A 23,812-nucleotide genomic window follows, 5' to 3' on the forward strand; every position below is an offset into this window, starting at 1 on the left:
TGACAATAAGTCCCAGAGAGATAGCACATTCATTCTTCCTCGAGTGTGAGTAATCAATCATGATCACCATTCATTAGCTGAAATGGTCAAAAATTAAGACACATTAGGAACTTAAAAAGATTCATAAATTTACCAAAACTCAAAGTTAGTCCAAAAACATTCACATCTTCACATCTAAAACATAAGGTACCTCCTGCAGACAGGTGGGAAAATCCTTTAGAGGTGAAGAAACAAGCAGCAAACATTATCTGGTTACCAATACTGACTACAAAGCATGTCCATCCCATGTATTCTGTTCTGACCAATTGCGTTGCTTGGGCAAAGGCTTAACAGATAGCGTACAATTTCAGAAAAGAACTCCAGAAAGCAGTCTTCGTAACTTTAGTGACTTTACTGGTGATTGTTCTTCTCACTTCTTTTATGTAAAACTACAAACAAGAATAAATATGTATGAACATTATGTACACCTTTACATACACATCCAGTTAACAATACAGTTCGGTTTTGTACATGCCAAGAAATTATAATCAAATGAGATTCTATACAAACAGAAGAGAAATTAGCAGTATGCTAAAACAAAGTATCGAACCAATGATGCAAATCATATCTGTATATAACAAATACAACAATACTACTGATCTACACTTTACTTTAATCTACACAACACTTAAAGCACTATTTAGTATAAAACTTAGCACTTACAGACATATATTTCCAAGGTTTTAACGATGGAATCAATAGCCCATAGGAACTGTATGAACGTTCTTCCCGACTGCATTCACTGAGAGAAACCGAAAGTAAACGGCAAACAAAGTGCAGTACCTTAAATGTCCAGTAGGAGGCGGAAAAGAAACACTTCTAGACATAAGTAACAGCACACTCCCCGCCTGGTATAATAAATTATTATACCATTATGGATCCTTCTGTGACGTCCCAGGCAGGAGTAGTACTACTTCAGAGACAGGCCTTAGGTATACCTTAGCAGATCCTTCTCTAACTATCTTTACCTCCACCTTCCTCACATTATCATCACTGCTGGGTATGGTTTTCACAATGAGTCCAATTGGCCACTCACTACGTTTCACTTTGGAATCTTTAAGCAAGACAACATCACCTTCCTCGAGGTTCCGTCTTTTCTCAGTCCATTTCCTCCGTACTTGCAATGTTGCAAGATAGTCTCTCCTCCAAGCTTTCCAAAAAGCATCCGCCAGACACTGAACTTGTCGCCATTCTTTCTTGTAGAGGTCCTTAATGTCAAAGTCCCCAAGAGGTGCTGGTACAGTGCTAGCCTTTTGATTGAGGAGCATGGCAGGGGACAGAACTTCCAATGTGTCTGGATCAGAAGAAATAGGAAGTAAAGGTCTAGCATTCATTATTGCCATGACTTCGGACATGAGAGTAGTCAAAACCTCATGGGTAAGACGGGAAAGGCCGGTTTTTAGCAGCAATGCATCCAGAATATTCCGTGCTATGTGGATCATTCTTTCCCAAGCTCCCCCCATATGGGAAGAGTGGGGAGCATTAAATGTCCATACGCAACCTTGCTCCTGCAAGTAACCTTTTAGTTCTGGATCATCTGCATTGATTTTCAGTTCTCGACAGGCTCCGATGAAATTTGTTCCTCTGTCGGATCTGAAGTGTTTGACTGGTCCGCGAACTGCCAAAAACCGTCTGAGGGCATTAATGAAGCTTGAGGTTGACATGGACTCAATGACTTCCAAATGAACAGCCCTTGTACTTAAGCAAGAGAAAATGACAACCCATCTTTTACTTTCAGCACTGCCACCCCTAGTGCGGCGTGATATTATGTTCCATGGCCCAAAAACATCCAGACCCACATGAGTGAATGGAGGATCCACTTTCACTCTGTCCATAGGTAAATCTGACATTCTCTGTTCTTCGAGTCTACCTCTTAACTTCCTACAGAGAACGCATTGATGAATCACACGGTTGATTAGTTTAGTTCCTTTTACAATCCAGAGACCTGCTGAACGTACTGCACCGGCAGTTAGATGTCGTCCTTGATGTGCCACTCGATCATGGTAGTATCTGACCAACAACGTGGCTACGTGTTGACTTGCTGGAATTATTAGTGGGTGTTTTTCCTGTTCAGACAGTTCTGCTGATTGTAAGCGACCTCCCACTCGAATAAGTCCTTCAGTGTCTACAAAGGGAGATAGTCTCTTCAGAGCACTTTGCTGTGAGATTTCTTCACCTTTCTCCAAACTCTTGAATTCATCTTTATAGTGCTCTTGCTGCACACATTTAATAATAGAAGTCTTTGCTTGTGTGCGCTCAGACTGGAGACATTTATTGCACCAATGCCATCCTTCGCAATCCCCGGTATTTCTGTCTTGAGAAAATGATTTTGCAACATGGCCCAGCATGGCTATACTTCTTACAAGAGATCTCCACTCAGAGAAGCGTTCGAATCTGTGTGATCCCAGAGACTGTTCTGTTGTCTGCGTGGCAAAGGTTACTACATGTGGGCGAATGTCCTGATCCTTCTCTGGCTCTACAAGCTCAAATGATTCATTTTCAGGAGTTTCCCTGAAAATAGGGTGATGGAGGAATCCTGGACCATAGAACCAATTAGTTTGAGGTAGGATAGCTGCTGGAATGAATCTGGTGCCGAGATCTGCCGGATTGAGGTCTGAATCAATGTGATGCCACTGTTCTGGCTTTGTGGAATGTCTAATTTGGGCCACTCGATTAGCAACATACACATAGAATCGCCGGGAAGTATTGTAGATGTATCCTAAAACGATTCTACTGTCTGTGTAGAACTTTACTGCAGTTAGATCCACATCCAGCTCTTCTTTAATCAATCCTGCCAGCTCGACAGCAAGAACTGCCGCACACAACTCTAGACGTGGCACTGTGTGAGCAGGGTATGGTGCCAACTTTGATTTGGCCATAACAAACCCAATGTGACACTGACCGTCTGTAGTTACAACCCTCAGGTAGGCAACCGCTGCTATGGCTAATGTAGAGGCATCAGCAAAAATGATTATCTCTCTCTTGGAAGTGTTGGAAATCGAGACTGGAACATAGGGTCTGTGAATCTGGACTTCCTTGAGATCTGCTAATGAATCTGTCCATGCTTTCCACTGGGCTTCTTTATCAGATGGGAGTGGCGTGTCCCAGTCAAACTGCTCTGATGACAGCTCTCTTACTAAGGCCTTACCCTGCATGGTGACAGGTGCAACAAATCCCAAAGGATCATAGAGACTGTTAACTGTTGAAAGTATGCCCCGTCGTGTGAATGGTTTAACTACTGTAGACACCTGAAAAGTGAAACAGTCAGTCTCTAAGTTCCAGCTCAACCCTAAACTTCTTTGGAGAGGAAGAGGATCGACACTCAAATCCAGATCCTTCAGGTCATTTGCTCTTTCAGATGGAGGGAATGCTTCCATTACTTGATGGCTGTTTGATGAAATCTTGTGAAGCTTGATGTTTGACTCAGCTAACATGTTTTTGGTGTTTTTCAGTAGACTGATGGCTTCAGCGGCACTGGATACAGAGATCAGGCCGTCGTCCACATAAAAATTTTTATGGACAAAGTGCTTGGCTTCTCTTCCATGCTCGTCTTCTCCAAACTCAGCTGCTCGTCTCATCCCAAAGATTGCCACAGCTGGCGACGGGCTGTTACCGAAAACATGAACTGTCATTCGGTACTCTGTGATTTCTTTGGATAGGTCATTATCCTTGAACCACAGAAACCTCAGAAAGTTTTGGTGATCTTCCCTGACCTTGAAGCAGTAAAACATCTGTTCTACATCAGCTGTAACTGCAATCTGCTCCCTACGAAATCGCATCAAGACCCCCAGGAGCTTGTTGTTTAGATCTGGTCCACGAAGAAGAATGCTATTCAACGAGACGCCTTCATACTGTGCACTAGAATCAAAGACGACCCTAATCTTCCCAGGTTTCAGAGGGTGGTACACACCAAATATTGGTAAATACCAGCATTCTTCATCAGGCTGCAGTGGGGGAGCTATTTCTGCATGTTGGTTGATGAACAAGTTTCGCATAAACTCCACAAAGTGTTTGGCCATCTCGGGTTTCCTTTGTAAGGTGCGCTGGAGGACATTAAGACGTTTCATTGCCTGGTCTCGGTTGTTCGGCAGTGGGCTGCGAGGTAAACGGAATGGTAAGGGAGCTACCCAGTGGTTTGACTCATCCATGTACATTTCTCTGTTCATAACCTCAAGGAAGATGTTATCCTCAACAGACAGTGAAAGCTTATCATCCTCAGGAGTCCTCTGAAAGACGTTATCACCCAGGTGATCCGTGAAACAGCTTGAGACAGGACAGCAGAATTGGTATTGATCATTTGGAGTACCAAACTGTTCTTTGATCTGAATTCCTTTTGAGCAGGGTGTGAAAAAAGATGTCCGTCCATTTTGCCATATGTTTGTTCTGAAAACATTTGCAGTCTCGGATTTGTGTACTCCTCCCATACAAACCTCTCCCACAATGACCCAGCCTAAGTCAAGACGCTGAGCATATGGCAGGTTACCAGGTCCATTACACTGTTCTCGAACCTTATGCACACTTAGAATGTCCCTTCCAAAAAGAAGAAGAATGGGAGCGTTTGCATCATAAGGTGGTATTTTGTCAGCCATTGGCTTGAGATGAGAGAAGTATTGTGCAACTGCAGGAGTAGGAATTTCGTCGCGATCTTCCGGCAACATGTTGCATTCTAAGAGTGTGGGAAGTGACACTTGAGTTTTCCCATCCAGTGAACTAACAATGAAATTATCTGCTCTTCTTCCCATTGTCTTTGTTGTGCCTGCACATGTACGAAGAGTATAGGGAAAAGAATCTCCATTGATCCCAAACAGCTCGAAAAAGTCAGACTTTGCTAGAGACCGGTTACTCTGGTCATCCAGAACAACATACATCCTCTTAGCCTTTCCAGGGGAGTTAGATGGGTAAACATCCACCAAACAGATTTTTGAGCATGATCTAGGTCTAAGAGCTTTGCCACAGATTTCTGTGCACTTAGAAGTAACCTCAGATAATATATCACCTTCAGGCTCCCCGCCCTGCTCTTGCTGTGTTACTGGAGATTCCACTGCCCATGGAGCTGATCCTGGGTGCATTGCAGAGACATGGCGATCACTGTTACACTCTCTACATTTAACAGCTGCTGCACATTCCTTTGCTATGTGTTTAGTGGAATTGCAACACCTGAAGCAGATAGACTGCTCTTTGAGGTACATTTTTCTTTCATCCAGGGGTTTTCCTCTAAAACCACGGCACTTTGACAACGGATGTGGCTTATTGTGAATTGGACATTGTTTACCAGGATCTGGAGGTTGGTTGGCTTTAGAATTAGGAACTGTGGTTAGCACTTCAGTTTTCCTCACTGACACAGGTATTTTGTTGCTTACCCGTGGAAATTTCTCCTGTTTGAGATAGCACTGCATAGATAGCAAAAAACTGGGATCATTTCTTATTCTTGCTTGGTCGCAAATGAATTTGACAAAGAAGCCAAATGGGGGAAATGCGACACGATAATCCTCTTTATATTTAGCACCATGAGTGATCCATCTTTCCTGTAGATTAAAGGGAAGTTTCTCAATGATGGGATTTACTCCCCTAGCAGTGTCAAGAATTGCTAATCCAGGTAAATGTCCGCCTGACTTTGCAGATTCCAGTTCCATAAGCATGTCTCCTAACTCTCTGAGTCTTTGTCCATCCCTGTTAGAAATCTTTGGAAACTCTTCCAGTTTTCTCAACAGCGCATTCTCAATTACTTCTGGGCAACCATAACACTCTTCCAATCGCTGCCAAAGCATACGGACACCTGCTATAGGAAAATGTGCATGAACCGATCTGATCCGTTTGGCTTGCATTGATGACTCTGGGCCGAGCCATTTTGTAAGAAGGTCGAGCTCTTCTCTGGCTGTTAGTCCAAGGTCTTTTGTGACATCTTGGAAAGATGATTTCCAAGCCCAGTAGTTCTCAGGATGATCATCGAACTTCACAAGACCAGAACTCACCATCTCTTTTCTTACCATGTAGTTTGCTAAATCAGATGTATATGGTAGGCTAAACATGGGAGCTTTAATGCTGGGAGCTGGAGATGTTTGAAAAGCAGAGAGATGTCCATGATCTCTCTGGTTATCCATTGTCTCCTGTTTTATTTTTAATCCCTCCATTCCATAAGATTGATATACATGTGGAGATGTTACTGTTGCTTCACACAGAAGAGGTTCAGCATTCTTTAAGGATGACTGTAGAATCGGAGTACCAGAATACTGCTGCTGATTTTGTTCCACTGCATGCTTCTGAACATACTCCTTAGTACGCTGAGTACGAACTGAGTGTGTCTCATGGTCCAATTCCGCTATATTTCCTTCCTCAATGTCAGCTGCTGCTTCATAAATTGCCGCTTCAGCGGATGCTGCAGTCGCTTCTTTATGAGATTGTAGCAAGTATAGATCTGCTTCTACTTCTGCTTTTTTCCTCATCATAGCTGCTTCTCTTTCTGCATACGAAGCTTTAGCTCGAGCTGCTTCTGCTTTAGCTCTCGCCCGAGTCGCTGCCGCACTGGCTGATGACCGACTTGATCTTTGTGATGATTTCCAGCTAGAAGCTTGTGATCTAATCTCAAAGGCCTGAGAGGTTTCTTTCTCATCACAGTGTGACTCCATACTTGCTGCTGAAGAGATGTGCAATGCAATGTAACAATGGTCGTGTAATTCCGCTGTTTTAACCCGCTGTGTCAATGTCTTTTTACTATTCTGTTCTGACCAATTGCGTTGCTTGGGCAAAGGCTTAACAGATAGCGTACAATTTCAGAAAAGAACTCCAGAAAGCAGTCTTCGTAACTTTAGTGACTTTACTGGTGATTGTTCTTCTCACTTCTTTTATGTAAAACTACAAACAAGAATAAATATGTATGAACATTATGTACACCTTTACATACACATCCAGTTAACAATACAGTTCGGTTTTGTACATGCCAAGAAATTATAATCAAATGAGATTCTATACAAACAGAAGAGAAATTAGCAGTATGCTAAAACAAAGTATCGAACCAATGATGCAAATCATATCTGTATATAACAAATACAACAATACTACTGATCTACACTTTACTTTAATCTACACAACACTTAAAGCACTATTTAGTATAAAACTTAGCACTTACAGACATATATTTCCAAGGTTTTAACGATGGAATCAATAGCCCATAGGAACTGTATGAACGTTCTTCCCGACTGCATTCACTGAGAGAAACCGAAAGTAAACGGCAAACAAAGTGCAGTACCTTAAATGTCCAGTAGGAGGCGGAAAAGAAACACTTCTAGACATAAGTAACAGCACACCATGTGTGAAAGCTTTGCACATTTTTTGGAAAAAAGCTTTGGACATTTGCAATCTGTTCTTATCTTTTCATTTCTTTCTTATCAGCAACTGCAAAATATATCATATTTTTCTCCTCAAGTATAAGCTCCATATTCTCTTATAATATATTAGTAAAAGTCTGATCCATTAAGTAAATAAATGGATTTCTATTATATTCACCAATAATGAAGTGCATCTGCTGATAGTTTATGTGTGCATTGTGTCTGCATCATTTAGTAAAGGAATCGTGCTAATCAAGTAACATGACCAATAATGCACTTTTAACGGCTCAATTCTCCATCATGCGCCTACAGAACAACACAAAATTCACAACGTAAAAACATTTTTCGCAACCTACTTATTTCCATCCTCTCTCTCTCTCTTCAAAAAACATATTTTCACAGTGTATTAAAAATAGTCCCTTTCTATTCCAGTTGGGAACACTGTAACTTCCATTACCCAAACTTTCCCTCTTTAAGACATGCTTTCAGACCTCGGACAAGAAAAACTTTCACTGCACTCCCACATGCTACATTTCATTTTCCACTTTCAGTTACAAGCTGCTCCGATGTCAATACTCAATGTAAAGCGAAAGTTTGTTGATCGTGCAATTTAACTTCTGTTATGGAACTTAAATTGACCCCAAAAAAAGGACAATATTATATACTCTTTCGTTTTTGTTTTTTCAATACAAAGAAAGTCAATAGGGCCCAAAACACTGGACCCTATTGACATTCATCTTACAGACATTTTTCAAAATATTTTAAAGGGTTATTTTTTAGGTTTGGACTGACATTTCAGGTGAGCTATCCCTTTAAGTTAAAAAGCTGTTGCAAAACTACACATTCAAGAAACCATAACAAAACTATACATTAGGAAATTTCAATAATTTGAATAAAGAAGGTATAACATGTTATTTACTGTTATTCTATGTAAACAGACTGTGATATTATCATTCACATTTAAAGAGGGTGACTCTGTACCCCAGCCTGGCTTTTCTAAATATAAAGAGCTGACTTTCCCAAGATGATCCATGTATTTGACACAGGAACGCTTAATGACATGAATCATTATCACATTACAAAAAGTAATCCCTCAATACTCATTGGCTCAGCCATCATTAGAAGCTTCATTTGAGTGATGAGCTTTACTCATGGGTGTATTTATGTTCATGTGGGTGTGTCTCAGGACATACTTCCAGGAAACTGCATGCAAGAAATACTGTACAGATACAAATCAAATACTTTTTAATGTATGACCAGCATCAGTCCAAATCTGCGTCATGAAAAAGTGAATATACACTTGTCTTGTGCATACTCACGGATGTCTGTATGTTCATTACTGTGTAAGCTTTTTAAAGACACTATTTTAGAATGTAAGCTCATGTTGCATAAACCTGATCCTGGAGGAGGGAGTAGAAGAGATAGAGCTGCTCCATATGTGGCCCATCTAAAGGTAGCTCAATTAAAGCAAGCAATTATTCAGATAAAAATTTGATATGATCGTCCTAGGTGATACATTGAAATCTGACATTCTAAACTAAAATGACGATGTTTTGTTGTGTTGGTCCTCTCCCTATACAAAAAAGTAAGGGGCCAGAGAGTTTTTTTTTTTTTTTAAGAAATTGAAACTTCTATTCAACAAGGATTCAAGAAAAAATGCATCTCAGTTTCCAGAAAAAGATAAAATGGCACAACTGTTTTTAACGTTTAAAATAATAATAATAATAATAATAATAAATGTTTATTGAGTACCAAATTAACATATTAGAATAATTTCTGAAAAATCATGTGACTTCATGTGTAAAAATGTAGCTTTGTCAACACAGGAATTACTTATATTTAATATATATTAAAAAAGAAAAGTGTTACTTTAATTTGAAAGAAAATTTTACAGTATTACTGTTTTTACTGCAGTTTTGAACAAATAAATGCAGCTTTGGGGAGCAAAAGAGACCTCTTGTGAAAATTCTTGAACTATATTACATGTATTGTTTTATAATTTTTAACCTAACATTCTCCTTAACTGAAATGATTTGCTTGAAAGAAATGCCACTTGGGCAAATGCTTTCTGGGCAACTCTAACTGGTTTAAAACATACAAGGCAAGTATTTGGGTTTATAAGTCACTTGTTTTTTTCTTTACTTTGCTAATGTACTTCACAAATTCCAAGAAGAGGGGGCCTTGCCATGGTGATATCAGGTAAATCATACAAGGGTCAAAGGTTAAATCATTCAGTGTGAGCATGCAACTCGAGATGTGGCCAACCTTAAATTTAACAGCACTTTGCATCTTTAAAAGCTACTCCTGCCTGAACACAAGGTCTACCTGGGGCAGCAGCAGCCGTAAGACAGTCGTCTATGGAAACCTTGTGTTTGGTTAAGGTTCCCAAGCTCCCAGGATTCCCAAGCATTCTTGTCCGCAGAGCAAGATGTGGTAAAGGGGAAAGGAGGGTGTGGGCTGAATGTGATGCCATACCAGCCACAAAACATGATCCTGCATCTGAAGAGAGCTGTGAATGTTTCATTTAAAGGAAACCTAAATATAGGACAGGATTCATTCCAGTTAAAGTTAGTTCATGTATCTAATTTAAGAGACATATGTGAAGAGTATCATGTTCAGATCTTACAAACAGAAATGATAGCAAAATATCCGCTGCGCTGCATTTCTATCCATCAGTACTAAACTGGTTCCACAGTGACACACACACACCAGAAGATCAATAATCTGGCACATTTAAAATGATCCTAAAATGGTGGAAATATTAATGTTACAGATTTAGCTTGGTGTAATTTGATAAAATATCCACACTAATTCAATCTGTGTATTTCTTAGTCTTCTCTAAATCTGCCTCGTATCAGTATGCGTCACAAAAATCAAAGGGAATACTGCCCAGTCCTAGTGGATCATGCACTTCAACTGGTGCCAAAGAGAGAGGAAGACACAAAACATTTTACACACTCAAATCATTAAGAGTTTTTTAACAGGTTTTATATTATTAGATAAGCCTCGTGCAATCCGTCTAACATTCGGGATTCAAAGAAATGATGCAACCTGACTTCTTGGCAGTAAATGCAGGTAACCTGTGTAAAGTGCTGTCACTTAAACTTACCTCTAACTGGAAATAAATCAAACTCTAATTGGATTTTGTATTAAGCTATTCGGGATTTAAATCCTTCTGTATACAATACAATTATCTCCAACATTAGGTTTTGCGTAAAACCCGGATTCATTCAGACTCAGTGTTCCCTGATATTCAGACTTATGCTGGCCGTCTAGGTCCAGTTTTCCTCTACAATAATAAACTGGGGCAATATTTATAGATCTCTACTCAGGACCCAGTCCTGCAGACATGGGGCAGAAGTAGGATTATGGGAGAGGATGGTTACACACTTAAAAACATGAACCATTCAAGGCATTCAGTCTGCTTTGTAATATGTACTGTGAAAAGGGCTTCACAAATAAATTCAATATGGAAATAAATAATAAAAAATAAAAAAAACAGTGGAACATCATTGTAATTTAATTAATATATTTGAAAATGTCATTTATTCATATATATATATATATATATATATATATATATATATATATATATATATATATATATATATATATATATATATACACTTTTTTTTTTTTTTTTTTTTTTATCTATGACCCTAAACTTTTAAATGCTAATAAATATACTAAAACTTTCCAGAGTCTGCTTGGATCATTCCTGTTTACAACTTGATATTGCATGCCATGTAAATATCGGGGTGAATATTAAAAGATAAATATTATGAAACTGCAATAAATTAGTCATCATATCTGCACATATGGGGTGATGCATTCTCCATGAATAAATTATTAACACTCAATAAACGTGTTTCATAAGACACGTGTTTATAGACAGTCCCTTACAGGACGACTCAAGACCCTGACACACCAGGTGGGTTGAAGACGTCTGAATTAAACGGACCCATCAGCATGTGTTTTAACAGAAACAGCTGTAAAACTCATGCCAATGCAAAGTTTCAGAGCTACTAGTGCTTCTAGGTTTAGTCTTTTGCAACTCTGCAGTCAGATGCATATGTGCCAATCAATGTGGAACTACTTCTAACCCGACGCCAAAGACGGAGCTCCAGCCCCCTCTTCTCCAGACGCACACAATCACAGTCGAACGTTTGGTGCATTCACACACAGACACTGACAGCCACGGCTCGAGTACCTTTAAACTTCTCTCTGACGTTCTCGTAGGCTTGCATAAACTCCTGCTCGTCTACTTGAGCAGTCACGCTGGCTGGATCGTACATGGACATGGCCCTAGAATGAGGTCAGGTCAATCTCTCTCCTGTTTTCCTCTCTTCTCTTACTTGGAGTCCTTCTTCGGACGTGTTTCTGTCAGAACAGACTGGTGTGTTTGTACAGTCTCACTCTCTCCAGGCTGTGTGTGTGTGTGTGTGTGTGTGTGTGTAAGTGTGTGAGTGAGTATTCCCCCACAGTTCTGGCTCTCATTCCAGACCACCAGTACCACTCCCCTCCTCAAGCTTGAGAAATACCAACACACACAAAACACGGTCCCACCTCTTAAAGGCATACATGCAACACATGAACACACGAGCAACAGGCTGCTTTCTAAGGACATCAACTCTAGTACAATGAAGCATTATGAAGCTGGCCAAAAATAGATCAGCATGAAAGGAAAGGTATTAAGTATGTAGTGTGGGTTAATATTGGCTGTGACATGACGGCTAAATCTCAGCAGGACTTTGACACTCTCACATACACTCAGACTTAATAACAAAGTGTGAACAAACATACACAAACCCTGGCATCTACATGAGAATAACATTACGCTTAAAGGGCCAGTCCACCCAAAAATGAAAATTCTGTCAATTTACTCCACCTCAAGTTATTTGAAACCTGTATTACTTTATTTCTTCTGTGTAACATATAAAAGTAAAACATTTGTACAATAAACAAGAAAAATAGTTCAAATAATGTGGCTTGTGACTTTTATAAAAAGTCACAGGGGAAGTTGTGGCCTAATGGTTAGAGGGTTGGACTCCCAATCGAAGGGTTGTGGGTTCTAGTCTCAGGCCGGACGGAATTGTGGGTGGGGGGAGTGCATGTACAGTTCTCTCTCCACCTTCAATACCATGACTTAGGTGCCCTTGAGCAAGGCATCGAACCCCCCAACTGCTCCCCGGGCGCCGCAGCATAAATGGCTGCCCACTGCTCCGGGTGTGTGCTCACAGTGTGTGTGCATTTCGGATGGGTTAAATGCAGAGCACAAATTCTGAGTATGGGTCACCATACTTGGCTGAATGTCACTTCACTTTAAATGATAAAACAGCAGGAATTTTCTTTTAATTATAACTTATACTAGGACTAGTAAGAAACCATCCAAAACACCCCAAAATCACCAAACAACAATCTTAGAAACCATTTGGTAACAACCCTGAACACCTTTTGAAACCCATTAGCAATGCCCTAGAAACCACCCAAAACAGCAAATAAACCACCAATTGGTCATCCGTCCTTCAGATGAGATGTTAAACCGAGGTCCTGACTCTCTGTGCTCATTAAAAATCCCAGGAATTATAAGGAATCCAGCCTACCCCAAAATCTAGCAAGTAGTGTTGTCACGATATCAACATTTTAGTTCATACATTAAAACAGCATGCAGCTTTCAAATTTGTATAAGTAAACATTGTTTACAAAGATGAAAAGACAAAGACCAAAGCAGCATGAAATATTGCAGGCCTTTTAGTTTGAATTTACACTCTAAGACTGAATGCACAAATCAATGTTTTTTTTGTCCCGTCCTTTGCCTTCAACACTAGAGTATGTATTCCACAGTGTGTACTAAGCAGCAAGAATTTATTCAGATTGTGAATACTGTTTATTATATACCTAAAGTGAGAAAAAAGTTCCCTGTATAATCTTAAGCGCAAGCTCACAAAGTTCTGCACTCTTGCAAAAAAATCCAGTTATAATCAAAAAGCTATCTACAATCCACAATTAATCTCTTACTTGCATCATGTCTACACCTTTGTTATAATGAAAGAATTTATAAGCGTTGAACAAAAAAACTCTGGCATTTTGGGTTGGCTTTGATAATTGGCCTAAATGTAAAAATAATAAAATAAAAATAAAATGCTTAAAGGGATAGTTCACCCAAAAATAAATTCTGTCAGGGTCAGAGAGCTCTCGGATTTCATCAAAAATATCTTCGGATGATGAAAGAAGGTCTTAAGGGTTTGGAACGGCATAAAAATTGATAGCCTGAATGCACTGTAAGTCGCTTTGGATAAAAGTGTCTGCTAAATGCATAAATTTAATTTTTAATGACAGAACTTTCAATTTTGGGTGAAGTAACCCTTTAAGTGCTTCACAGAGTACACAGGACAGTTTGAAAACTTCAGCTTATCAGCAGGTAAATGAATCCGGTTCCCTGTAAGACCAGTCTTGTTAACAAGTGTGGTATTGTTACATTTTTTTTAAGTTTAAGTATTGACTTGTTACCAAATTACTGGTAATTTTAGCAACTACACACGATGCCAAAGAGAACACTTGGCAAGATTACCCTAGAAACTACACTACTTAGCAATACCCTAGTAACAACCTTAAACATCCTAAAAACCACCAAGCAACCACCCAGAAAACCCTATAAACAACCAGCAATGCCCTAACTACAACCCAGAACATTCTAGCACTGTTGCAGCAAATTTAGTCAAATCTAGTTCTAAAACTTAAATTAAACCTAGACATTTTTTTAAACAGACCACATTGTGGCAGCAGTGTGACAAAGTAATGACACTTCATACAGAAGCTGCCAATAACAGTACAATATACACAGACTTCCTGATAGAAAACCACTAACAGAATGGAGACCAAACCAAATACAGTAGGTGTGTGTGTGTGCGTGTGCGTTTGAGAGAGTGACAGTGATTAAATAAGTAGAGAGACCGAGTGGGAAGGGCAGAGGGAAATAAAACCCTTTTGTATGAAGTATGTCTTTCTCAGGAGGAAATGGAAAAAGTTAGATGAAGTGAACTTTTATCACTTGAAAAAGCAATTAGCTTTTAAAAAATGAAGTGAGACACTATTCTGCCACTCCTTGGCCCCTTTTTAAAAAAAAACTAATTCAAGCTGGTAGCAGCTATGTTTGATGCTTCACAGCCTTCTTAAAAAAAAATAAAAAAAACACACAGACTCAAGGGGGCAAACCCCACCCCTTACCATAAGAAATCCCCTACACCAGATGTGCCCTCATTACGAGCATTCCCGAGGTGTTCACGATCCATCAACCCGTCAGCTCTTTCCAAAACCCTGGATAATGCTTGTCAGTATTTGACATTTTTAATGTCACTGAGAAACTCTTTCTCAAACTACTGCAAATATTTTGGCTTCGGGAGCCATAAAATGTCTAAATAAATACCGCTGACTATGCACACCCTTATATAAATGAGTATTTTTCCCAGAAAAATACATAAATCCTGATCAAATCTCCCTTGAAATGCCATGTAATAAAATATTGTGAAATAATTTTAATAATGTTTAATAAAAAAAGAAAGTGCACAATTTATATTGAACTGGATATGCCCTCAAATATGTAAAATGGATTATGGTCAAATCATATTTTAACAGCTAGTTCATCAAATCTAGATTTTTATGTGCTGAAGAAAATACCACACTGCTATGATGCTAGTGTGTAGTGGCTTTGGCAGGACGCTGCTCAGTGGTTGAAAGTTTTGAATTGTTTTTAGCGTGTTGCTAAGGTAGTTCGGGTTGTTGCTCAGTGGAGTGAATTAAAAGAACCAACACGTGTCTATTTTTATCATGAGATCTAAAGTATAGCAGCATGTCTGCACATCTACACTGACAGATAGCTTTTCCTCTCCACTTCATAATCAGATAATCAATTATGGCATGACACTAATCGGTCTCAAGTTTCTACATTACAGCAGCAGGACAGATGTCTTTTAATCTTGGTCTACGTGATAAGTATGACTCAAACTCACTCTAAACTACTGCACTTTAAGGTGAAAACAATGTTTCCTGGAAATCCTGTTTGAGCATAGGTGTTCAATCTAAAACTCATTTCTCTGTTGTTGTTTTTTTAACTACTGACACCATGTGGTGGCAGTAGGACTAACATTTGTGGGATTTAGGCCTATATAAATCACAATAATTTGGCATTGCATTGGAATGGATGATCTGCCACCATCTTCTTTACTGACTGTCATTATCTAACAAGAGAAAAGGCAACATTACACATTTATCAATGCACATAACCTTGTCTATAGCTCATTAGCCAAAATCAGTATATTGATCACAATTTAAACTGATAGTCTCCGTTGATTTAACTGAGATCTGCTTCTGAGCTACGCACATTGTCACTATGTGAAATATAAAGATAATGGGAAGAATGAAAAGTCATACAGATGCTTGCCTATCTAAACTATCAGTAAATAATTCACTGGATTTTTTTGAGTTCCAGAGGCATGTGGAACTTTATGCTATTTATAGTTAATCATGAATAATTGATTCATCCTGGTGTGGTCTCTAAAGGTTACAGATTTTCCCAATAACTTTCTGGAGCCAACAATGTGAACATATTCAGGACAAAACTAAACAAAAAACTGCAAGATAGCAGGATGGATAGCAGGCTGTCACGCTGTAATAAATCTGCAAGCGCTTATTAAATTATTAATGACATAAATGCCAAGTGCAATCCAGCTGCAGATCTTAGTAGTTCCTGTGAGGAGCAACTGATAATCAGTTTGTGCTGTGCGGTGATGGCACTGAGGAAAGATTAGATCTGATAAAGGGGTCATATGATGCTTTTTTAAAGATCATTATTTTGTGTATTTGGAGTAACAGTATATGTTGACATGCTTTAATGTTCAAAAAACACATTATTTTAAAAATACTGTACATTATTGTAGGTCCTCTATGCCCCGCCTCTCTCAAACGTGTCTTTTTCTACAAAGTCCCTCCCTCTGACAAGCGCAGTCTGCTCTGATTGGCCAACTGACCCAGTGCATTGTGATTGGCCGAACAAGCCCCCGTCGGAGATGTAAAGCCCCTTTCCATAATCAAGAGCTTCATCTTTCAAAATAAAAGTAAAGACAGTTAATAATATCTTTAGTTTTACCATCAATTCAAGCCTGAAAGAGGAACAGAGTCGCGTGACAGACACAGTGATGAAGCTTGTATGTGTTTGCAGTACACAGGCCAAGGACGGTTAAGGCAACTGACTCCACTGTGTGACCCAGTTTCTCACTCTCTTACTCACACACACACACACATACATACACACACGATTTGCAAAACTCCGCATTTGAACAGTCAATAGCAAATAATTAAACTAATAACAAAACATACTTCCAGTAGCTGATTCATAAGCACCAGATGGTCGTAGCAAAGTCAGAAGTACCTCCTCTCCTAGGTTCATGAAACGGTCGTCTATAAAATGCATTGCTGTTCTGTTGTAAGTAATCTTAAAGATTCCTAAATGTATCTACTTTCGGAAGACCAAATAAAGAGCTTTTGCTTTCATCTAGATATACACAGCATCTCCCTGATACGACTGCTTCAACACTAACTGAGGTTTCTGAAACCACGCCTTCTTTCTTTGCATGAACATTTTGGCGGCATTACACAAATATTTCCACACAGTGACGTAGACATGTGGGGGTGTGTTTGAATGAGCCGTTTTAGGGGGGCGAGGCATAGTCTTAACTTTGATAAAGATTATCTCTTTGTACTTGAGACTTTAGTCTTTGTAACTTTACAGATCTTCTTCATGAACCAAGAGCTTGTAACACTTCAAAGAGAAAGAAAAAATTAAAAAATTAAAATCGCATCATATGACCCCTTTAAAGTTTAGATGCTGAACTGCTTCCCTCAATACCTCATAAGAATCACAAGAGAGAAAACAGGTCTGAAAGCATTTTTAAAGTATAACTTTATTATATATAAACTCATTGTCAACCTGTTAGTTTAGTTCAGTGCTTGTCTCTCCATTAAACCCTCCGAAATTCTCTGATGTCTACACAAGTAAAATTCCAGACATTTAAGATCTTTCTGCAGTGCTAAGTCTAGCCGGAGGCACAGTGTATGAAACCTAGCCCCAGAAATGAGACAGCAGGCCAGAAATTCAGATCTGAAGTTAAGAGCCATTTGATTTTCAGCATGATAAATGTAATATCTACATGTATGACTTTTTTTTAAGTATCCTCAGTCTGTTAAAAATAACTTTGAATCATTTACAGAATTGTAATCATTAATATTAATAATCATGATTACAATATCAAGGGACATATTCTTTGTTATAACTGAGCAGCACTACAATGAATTTGAATTAAGCATTTAGCAGTGCAAAGCAATCAAGCAGGGCTGCTGACTAACTCATTTTCATAGTGCCAATTTCCTGCCACAGGATGGCAGCCAAGTGCAGTTCAAACCTACCTGAACTATCAAAACTTCCTGTGGTTAACCAGGTTGTGGACAAATGTGTTTACAGTACTAGAAATGGCTTTGCAAAAATAAAAAGAAATCTTAGACACCGCAAGGCACTAGCAACACCAAGGCACTTTTAACTCTGAATAGCAATAATACAACCTATTAGCAATAATAACCCTGAAGGTCACTTTGGATAAATTTGTGGCAAACATAAAAATGTTACATGCTTTAAAGTTCCCTGAAACTGTAAGACTGTATATGAAACAATGGATGTGGTTCATTCAGACTATACACCAGCATCCTGCTTAATTTCCACTGTGAGATAAAGATGTCAGTGTACCAGATGAAACTCTGCCCTAATATAAAATATTTATGGCACAGAGAAACAACAATATTCCTAAAAGTGGCTGAATCATCCCTGTGTGTGCATAATGCAGATCAGAAGAACTGTACGAGATAAAAACACTGCAGTCCTGGGACCACACCCTTGCCTAATATTGTGTGTGTGTATGGTCTGTTGTGCACACACACACACACACACAGTAACTGCTGTGTCAGTCCTATTGCAGCATGGCAGGGTCACACAAAGAACAGACTTACTGCAGATATACTGCTAGATATAAACATCCACACAGGCATATTTTCAATTAAATAACAAAAAAGCAGCCTCTAACATGTTTCTGAATGTGCCTTTCTGCAATAAATGTTCTACCTGGATTTAAAACCTGCAAGTACAGGACATTCAGAAAGCCAGGGGTTGTTTTTTCCCTCCTAAGCCAAAAGACAACAGTATCCTAAAACAAACTCTCTCTATCTAATGTCCTACTAACAGAAAAAGCTATATTAAGCAAACATAAGATAGCAAAAGCAAGTTTGTTTTAAACGGAACTTCAACGGCACATCAGACACCTGCCAAGCAAGAAATATTCCTTGTGCAAAGTGGACCGCAAGTCTGTGTGTATTATATGAAACACTATATTTGTTTATGCTAACATGTTTAATCAAATAGGCAAATACCATGAGCGAAGACTCAACTACTTTTTATCCATCTATAAATATTTTTGTTACTAAAAGTGACTGGTAGACATATAGGCAAACTTAAGGAGTCTTACTGGATAATGTGTCATGTAATAATTCCAATAGCATTGCCATTTTTGTGTGCTTGAAGATCTTACTGCTAAAGAGCATCTTTCTCTATTGACTGCCATTCAAAAACTCTGAATAAAGTTGTAGTCACATACACTATTGTTTGGCAAATTTTCAAGGGCAAAATCCAGTCATTTCGGGAATTTTGCTGGGAGATGAAAGATTTCCGCACATGGAGTTTACCAACAGAAAGCTCCTTGGTTTGACTTTTGTATGAGCGGAGCTTCATACGTTGCTGCCATATTGACAACAGACAATGGACTTCTTTTGTCCACAAAATATCATTGTAATTATGATAATAATACTGCACCATAAATAAATATTTTGGAAACAGCATTTCATTATATTATAGTACACTCTTTTATAGTTTCAAATGACTAACTTTCACGGCACCTAAAAAAAATGTATTCTCACATTTTTTCTTCAAGTTTTTTTGTTTTTTGGTTAAGTTTCAAAAGGGGTCTTTTGCTTTTATGCCATACAGAAGAATATTTTTTGCTTCCCTAAAGAACCTTTCAATTAATGGTTCTTAAAGATTTTTTTAGTGTGAAGAACCTTTTAAAATAAAAATAGAAACTTTTTCCACAATATATATGTTTTATGAAATGAAAAGTTTCCACAAATGTCAATAAAGAACTTTCATTTGAATTGTGTAAGCACTGCGATATTTCTTTGATTCCTCTGACCTGCAATGCGAATGACTGCTCTTTCTGCAGGGTCCAGGACATCTCCGGAGGCAGATTTGGAGCGTTTGACGCGCTGGTGTTTGGGGAGGTTCCATGGTAAGGTGTCTCCAGGAAAAGGTGAGGAGCTCGGGTCACTTGCACTCTCCTCTGATGCAGACCGCTCAAGTACTCGCCGGCGACCACCAGACATGACCTGGGAATAGAGACATGGAAAACGTGTGTGTTAGAGATCATACAAAATGAATACACGATGTAGCAGCGAATTGCTGATGCTCTTCAGGAGGATGTGGAGTTTTCAGGGCACTTTGGAGAACCACTTTACTCTGGGTGACTAGAAGACACTAAAAAATCTTTCACACAACTGTAGATATCATCAACTTTACAGTTATTTTTGAGAACGAGTTGAGAAAAGATTTGAAAATATTAACCAACATAATAAAATCCCTCATGTCTATTCATAAGAACCAGCCATATGATTAACAAGAATATCATATAGCTAATGCCTTAATATTGATTAATAAAATATAAAGAGACCGCACTACTTTAGTGCAATCAAAATTAATACATACTGCTATTTAAAGTGTGGAACAGCATTTGAACCTGTGGAAGTAGCTTGTCTTTCGTGTATATAATCAGATTAATAAATCCTTAATGTTTGCTCGATAGTATGCTGCCTTTCTTGAAGAGGACAGAAGATATTGTCAGAGACTGATTGGAAGGTAACTGATTACTCAAAAGTTACTAAGACAACATGAAGTTGTTGAAAAGAACATGTTTCAGTGGCCCCAAAGGAAGACAATAAACGTCACTATCGTTGGTGGATCCAAAGAGACTTCAGACAGGAGGAAAATGCAGGGCTGTGATTTAGAGCGGTTACAAAGTCAACCAGCACGGCTTCTGTGACCTCTGCTGCCCTGTCATGAATGTGAAAAGACAGGACCTAGATTAAATTTTTTCTCTGTTGCAAAATATTTCACACTTTTCATCACACTCTTTATTTGCATGCATCAAGTAATACTGACTTTACAAAACTTCATGGAACTTTAATATAATCCACCAGTCAAAGTTTGGACACACTAGATTAATTTAAGATAATAAAATCCTTTGCTTAAATGCCAAAAATATAACGTCTCCATAACTTTTAGTTATACACTACCATTCAAAAATCTGGGAGTCTTTTTTTTTTAATAAGACATCCGTAATATTACAAAAGTGCTTCTCTTCTGAACTTTCTATTCCCCAAAGAATCCTAAAAAAAAATATGTATGGTTTCTACAAATTGCACCGCGACTGATTTCAACACTGATGATAAAAAGAAATGTTTCTTGAGCACCAAGTATCAGCATATTATTACAATAAAGCACATTTAAGCATATTAAAATAGAAATAGTTCTTGTAGTATTATTTCACAATATCACTGTTTCACTACATTTTTATCAAATAAATGCATCCTTGGTGAGCATAAGAGACTTAGGCTATTGCAAGAACGCTTTAAAAATGTTTTACCAACACCAAACTTTAGAACGGTAGGTATTGTATTATTAAAATATATATTTTTAAATATCTTCCATTCGTGTTATTTCATAGTTATAATTAGGCCCTAGTGTATTAATCTCAAATGAGTGGGTGTGTCCACGTTTGTGTTTACCGTTGTAGGCTACTGAATTAATATTTGCATGATAGCATAATATTACATAATATTTCAAAGTACACTGTCATTTACCATGGTAACACGTTAGTCAACAGCGGAACAAACGCACTACTAACGATTTCAAACCCCCTCAAGCAGACTGACAGAAAACTGCTGCTGTTGTTTATGTTTCTCGAGCGCTGCAAATTCAACCATTAAATGAGAAATCCTCAGCGCGACGCATATAATCGCGCGCAGAAGTATTCTCGTCATCATTGCTCAGCAGATTCAACGATGCGGCAAACACACCAAGCATCCTTTAAACAACTGCTTCATATGGGTACCGCGACTCTGTTTAAAGACCAAACACAGCATCCAGCGGGTCACCACCCTCCCTTCTGATCTGTCAACACGCCAATGTCAGTGTCACCTCCCCGCATATAACGCTCCGAGGAAACGATGTCAAACTTACAGCGTCCCGCGAATAACGCATATGTCAGTGATGCAGCCGTACGGAGAAAAGTACCTGCAGTGGAACTTACCGAGGAGGAATCCAGCACGAACGCGCCCTAGTTAGGAAAGTCAAGTGATTATACCGCTGGGTGCTCCGGTGCTGTTTGCCCGTGGAGATGACGGTGCAAAATGCTGTGGATGATCACTGCTGGACAGGGGAAAGGTGATCTGATCTGATCCAACTCTGTTGCCCCTGTGGTGCTTCAGTTCCACACAATGGTGGAATGTCACTGGGTGTTTTGCACAATGCACCGATAGATTTGATCTATTATGTGGGAGAGAGTTTATTGCCTTCCCATGAACAAATGCTCCTCTGTTTGATAAACTACAATTGTGACCCAAAGTAGTGCACCCCAAAGCCTCAATAGTGACTGAAGCATTTGAATCAAAAATCAGTGGGGGGAAAAGTAAATAAAAAAAGTAGCTAACTTATAGATACTGCTTCATTAAATTACATAAAGTTTATATCAACTTATGTACACACAAAATGAGTTCCAAAAGAAAATTAAGCATAAAGTTACTTTAACTGGTAAAGCATCCCATTAACAACGCCAAGGTCAATGTTTGATTTTTTTCCAAGGGGCACACACAAAATGTGGCCTATACTTAATGTAAGTCAAGTGAATAAATGTAATATTTATAATTTACAAAAAAAACAAAATTATTGAGAAATGAAATATTAATTAAAACTATAAAAAAAACTGATGATCATAGTGAAAGCTGTCCTTGTTGATTATTCTTTTTATTATATATATTATTTTTTATTTTTTATATATTTTGTATATTATAGAATTGTATGTGTGTGTAGTAGTTAACTAACATTAACTTAACAATAAGCAAGACATTTATTACAGTATTTTTTTTTTTTTTATTAGATAGAAGTACAACACTTTTTAGTCCAGGTTAGCTCAGTATTAACAGATTTTTATATATTCATATCTATGTTTTTAAACTTCTTTATATTTTAATCAAGGATTAGTGAATGAGTAAATTAACATTAGAGATTAATACATGATTAGGAAGTATTTTTTAGTTCTCTTTGTAGTTAGTGTGTTACCGAATAAAAAGTAATCCATAATGTTAGCTGTTCCAGTTCCATTATCAATATTAAAGATTTTTTAAGATGTATTTTAATTACACATTTGTGGCATTTAGAAATATGCTTGTATGGATGTGTTGATGTGGACATACAAGTTTGAAATACAGTAAAAGTAAAATATATATTTTTTATGATCTGTTCAAGCCTTTGAAAAATAAAATAAAAAACATATTTCCAAAAATATATATTTTGGGTCTATCTATGGATACGTAAATGTTTAGGCCACATCATTAAAAGACCAGTTATTTGTTGATCAAGAAATAGGTCTGAAATCCTGAATTACTTCTTCAAATACATGTGTATGCATCATTAAAGGTACTGAATTTACAGTTACTAGCACAGTCGTCGCATTTTGCAAGCAAGTTAACATGGCTCAGACTTGACAACATCTTACATAACAGAAGGCTTTTATACCGCTCAATGGCTGGTAAGAAAAAGGGATAGTTGTTGCCATTTGCATGGGCCGGTTGAGGGAGGGGCTGCTATGTGCCAGCTTCAGCCTATTGTGCACAATGCCTGCTGAAATTAACCCTCTAGAGTGCACTTCATTATGGCTACAGCTGGGTGTTTTATGATGTTTGAAGCTGTTGGGTGGTCTAAATTAACTGTTAAAATTGACATGCACATTTCTTCATTTAGGAGATGCTTCTAAAACTTACTTCAGTACACTTTCTCGTGTCTTTTAGACCAAGTCTATTAGCACTGAAGCCCACCCAAATGTGTACTCCAAAATAAACTTTCAGCAGATGTACAGTCTTAAGGGTTGTTCACACCAAGGATAATTATAATGATAAATTTGGATTTATAAAAATCATTCTAATAATGAATCATATTTTTTCTTCAGGTTGATGGACCATGAAAACATTAACAGCCAAATATAATCTATCCTGGTTTAAAGAGCTCGAGCATTTAAAGCCAC

General features: G+C 38.2%; 2 protein-coding genes across 6 annotated transcripts in view; both read right to left on the reverse strand.

Annotated features, from left to right (window-relative positions):
- The window catches only part of LOC127979082 (plectin), a 106,558-nt gene that overhangs the window by 79,332 nt on the left and 3,414 nt on the right, over window positions 1-23,812 (reverse strand). For 2 of the 4 annotated variants that reach the window (XM_052584201.1, XM_052584200.1), the window contains exon 3: window positions 19,652-19,844. In XM_052584201.1, the coding sequence (XP_052440161.1) occupies window positions 19,652-19,844 (193 nt within the window). Of the gene's footprint in view, window positions 1-11,574; window positions 11,809-19,651; window positions 19,845-23,812 lie in introns of those variants that run through there. The other 2 variants (XM_052584211.1, XM_052584207.1) reach the window with 2 other exon arrangements.
- On the reverse strand, window positions 280-7,344 carry LOC127979085 (uncharacterized). 2 transcript variants are annotated; one of them, XR_008158722.1, is made up of 3 exons: window positions 7,166-7,344; window positions 703-6,891; window positions 280-428 (listed from the first exon to the last, which is right to left on the reverse strand). XR_008158722.1 is itself a non-coding variant. In XM_052584216.1 (2 exons), exon 2 carries the CDS (start codon window positions 6,663-6,665, stop codon window positions 912-914), a length of 5,754 nt encoding a protein of 1,917 aa, XP_052440176.1. In that variant the 5' UTR covers window positions 6,666-6,891; window positions 7,166-7,344; the 3' UTR covers window positions 286-911. The 2 variants fall into 2 exon arrangements, 1 of the variants encoding a protein (XP_052440176.1); XM_052584216.1 differs by having other exon boundaries at window positions 286-6,891.

This window comes from Carassius gibelio, chromosome B19 (genome assembly GCF_023724105.1).
Source record: "Carassius gibelio isolate Cgi1373 ecotype wild population from Czech Republic chromosome B19, carGib1.2-hapl.c, whole genome shotgun sequence".
Classification (NCBI taxonomy): domain Eukaryota; kingdom Metazoa; phylum Chordata; class Actinopteri; order Cypriniformes; family Cyprinidae; genus Carassius; species Carassius gibelio.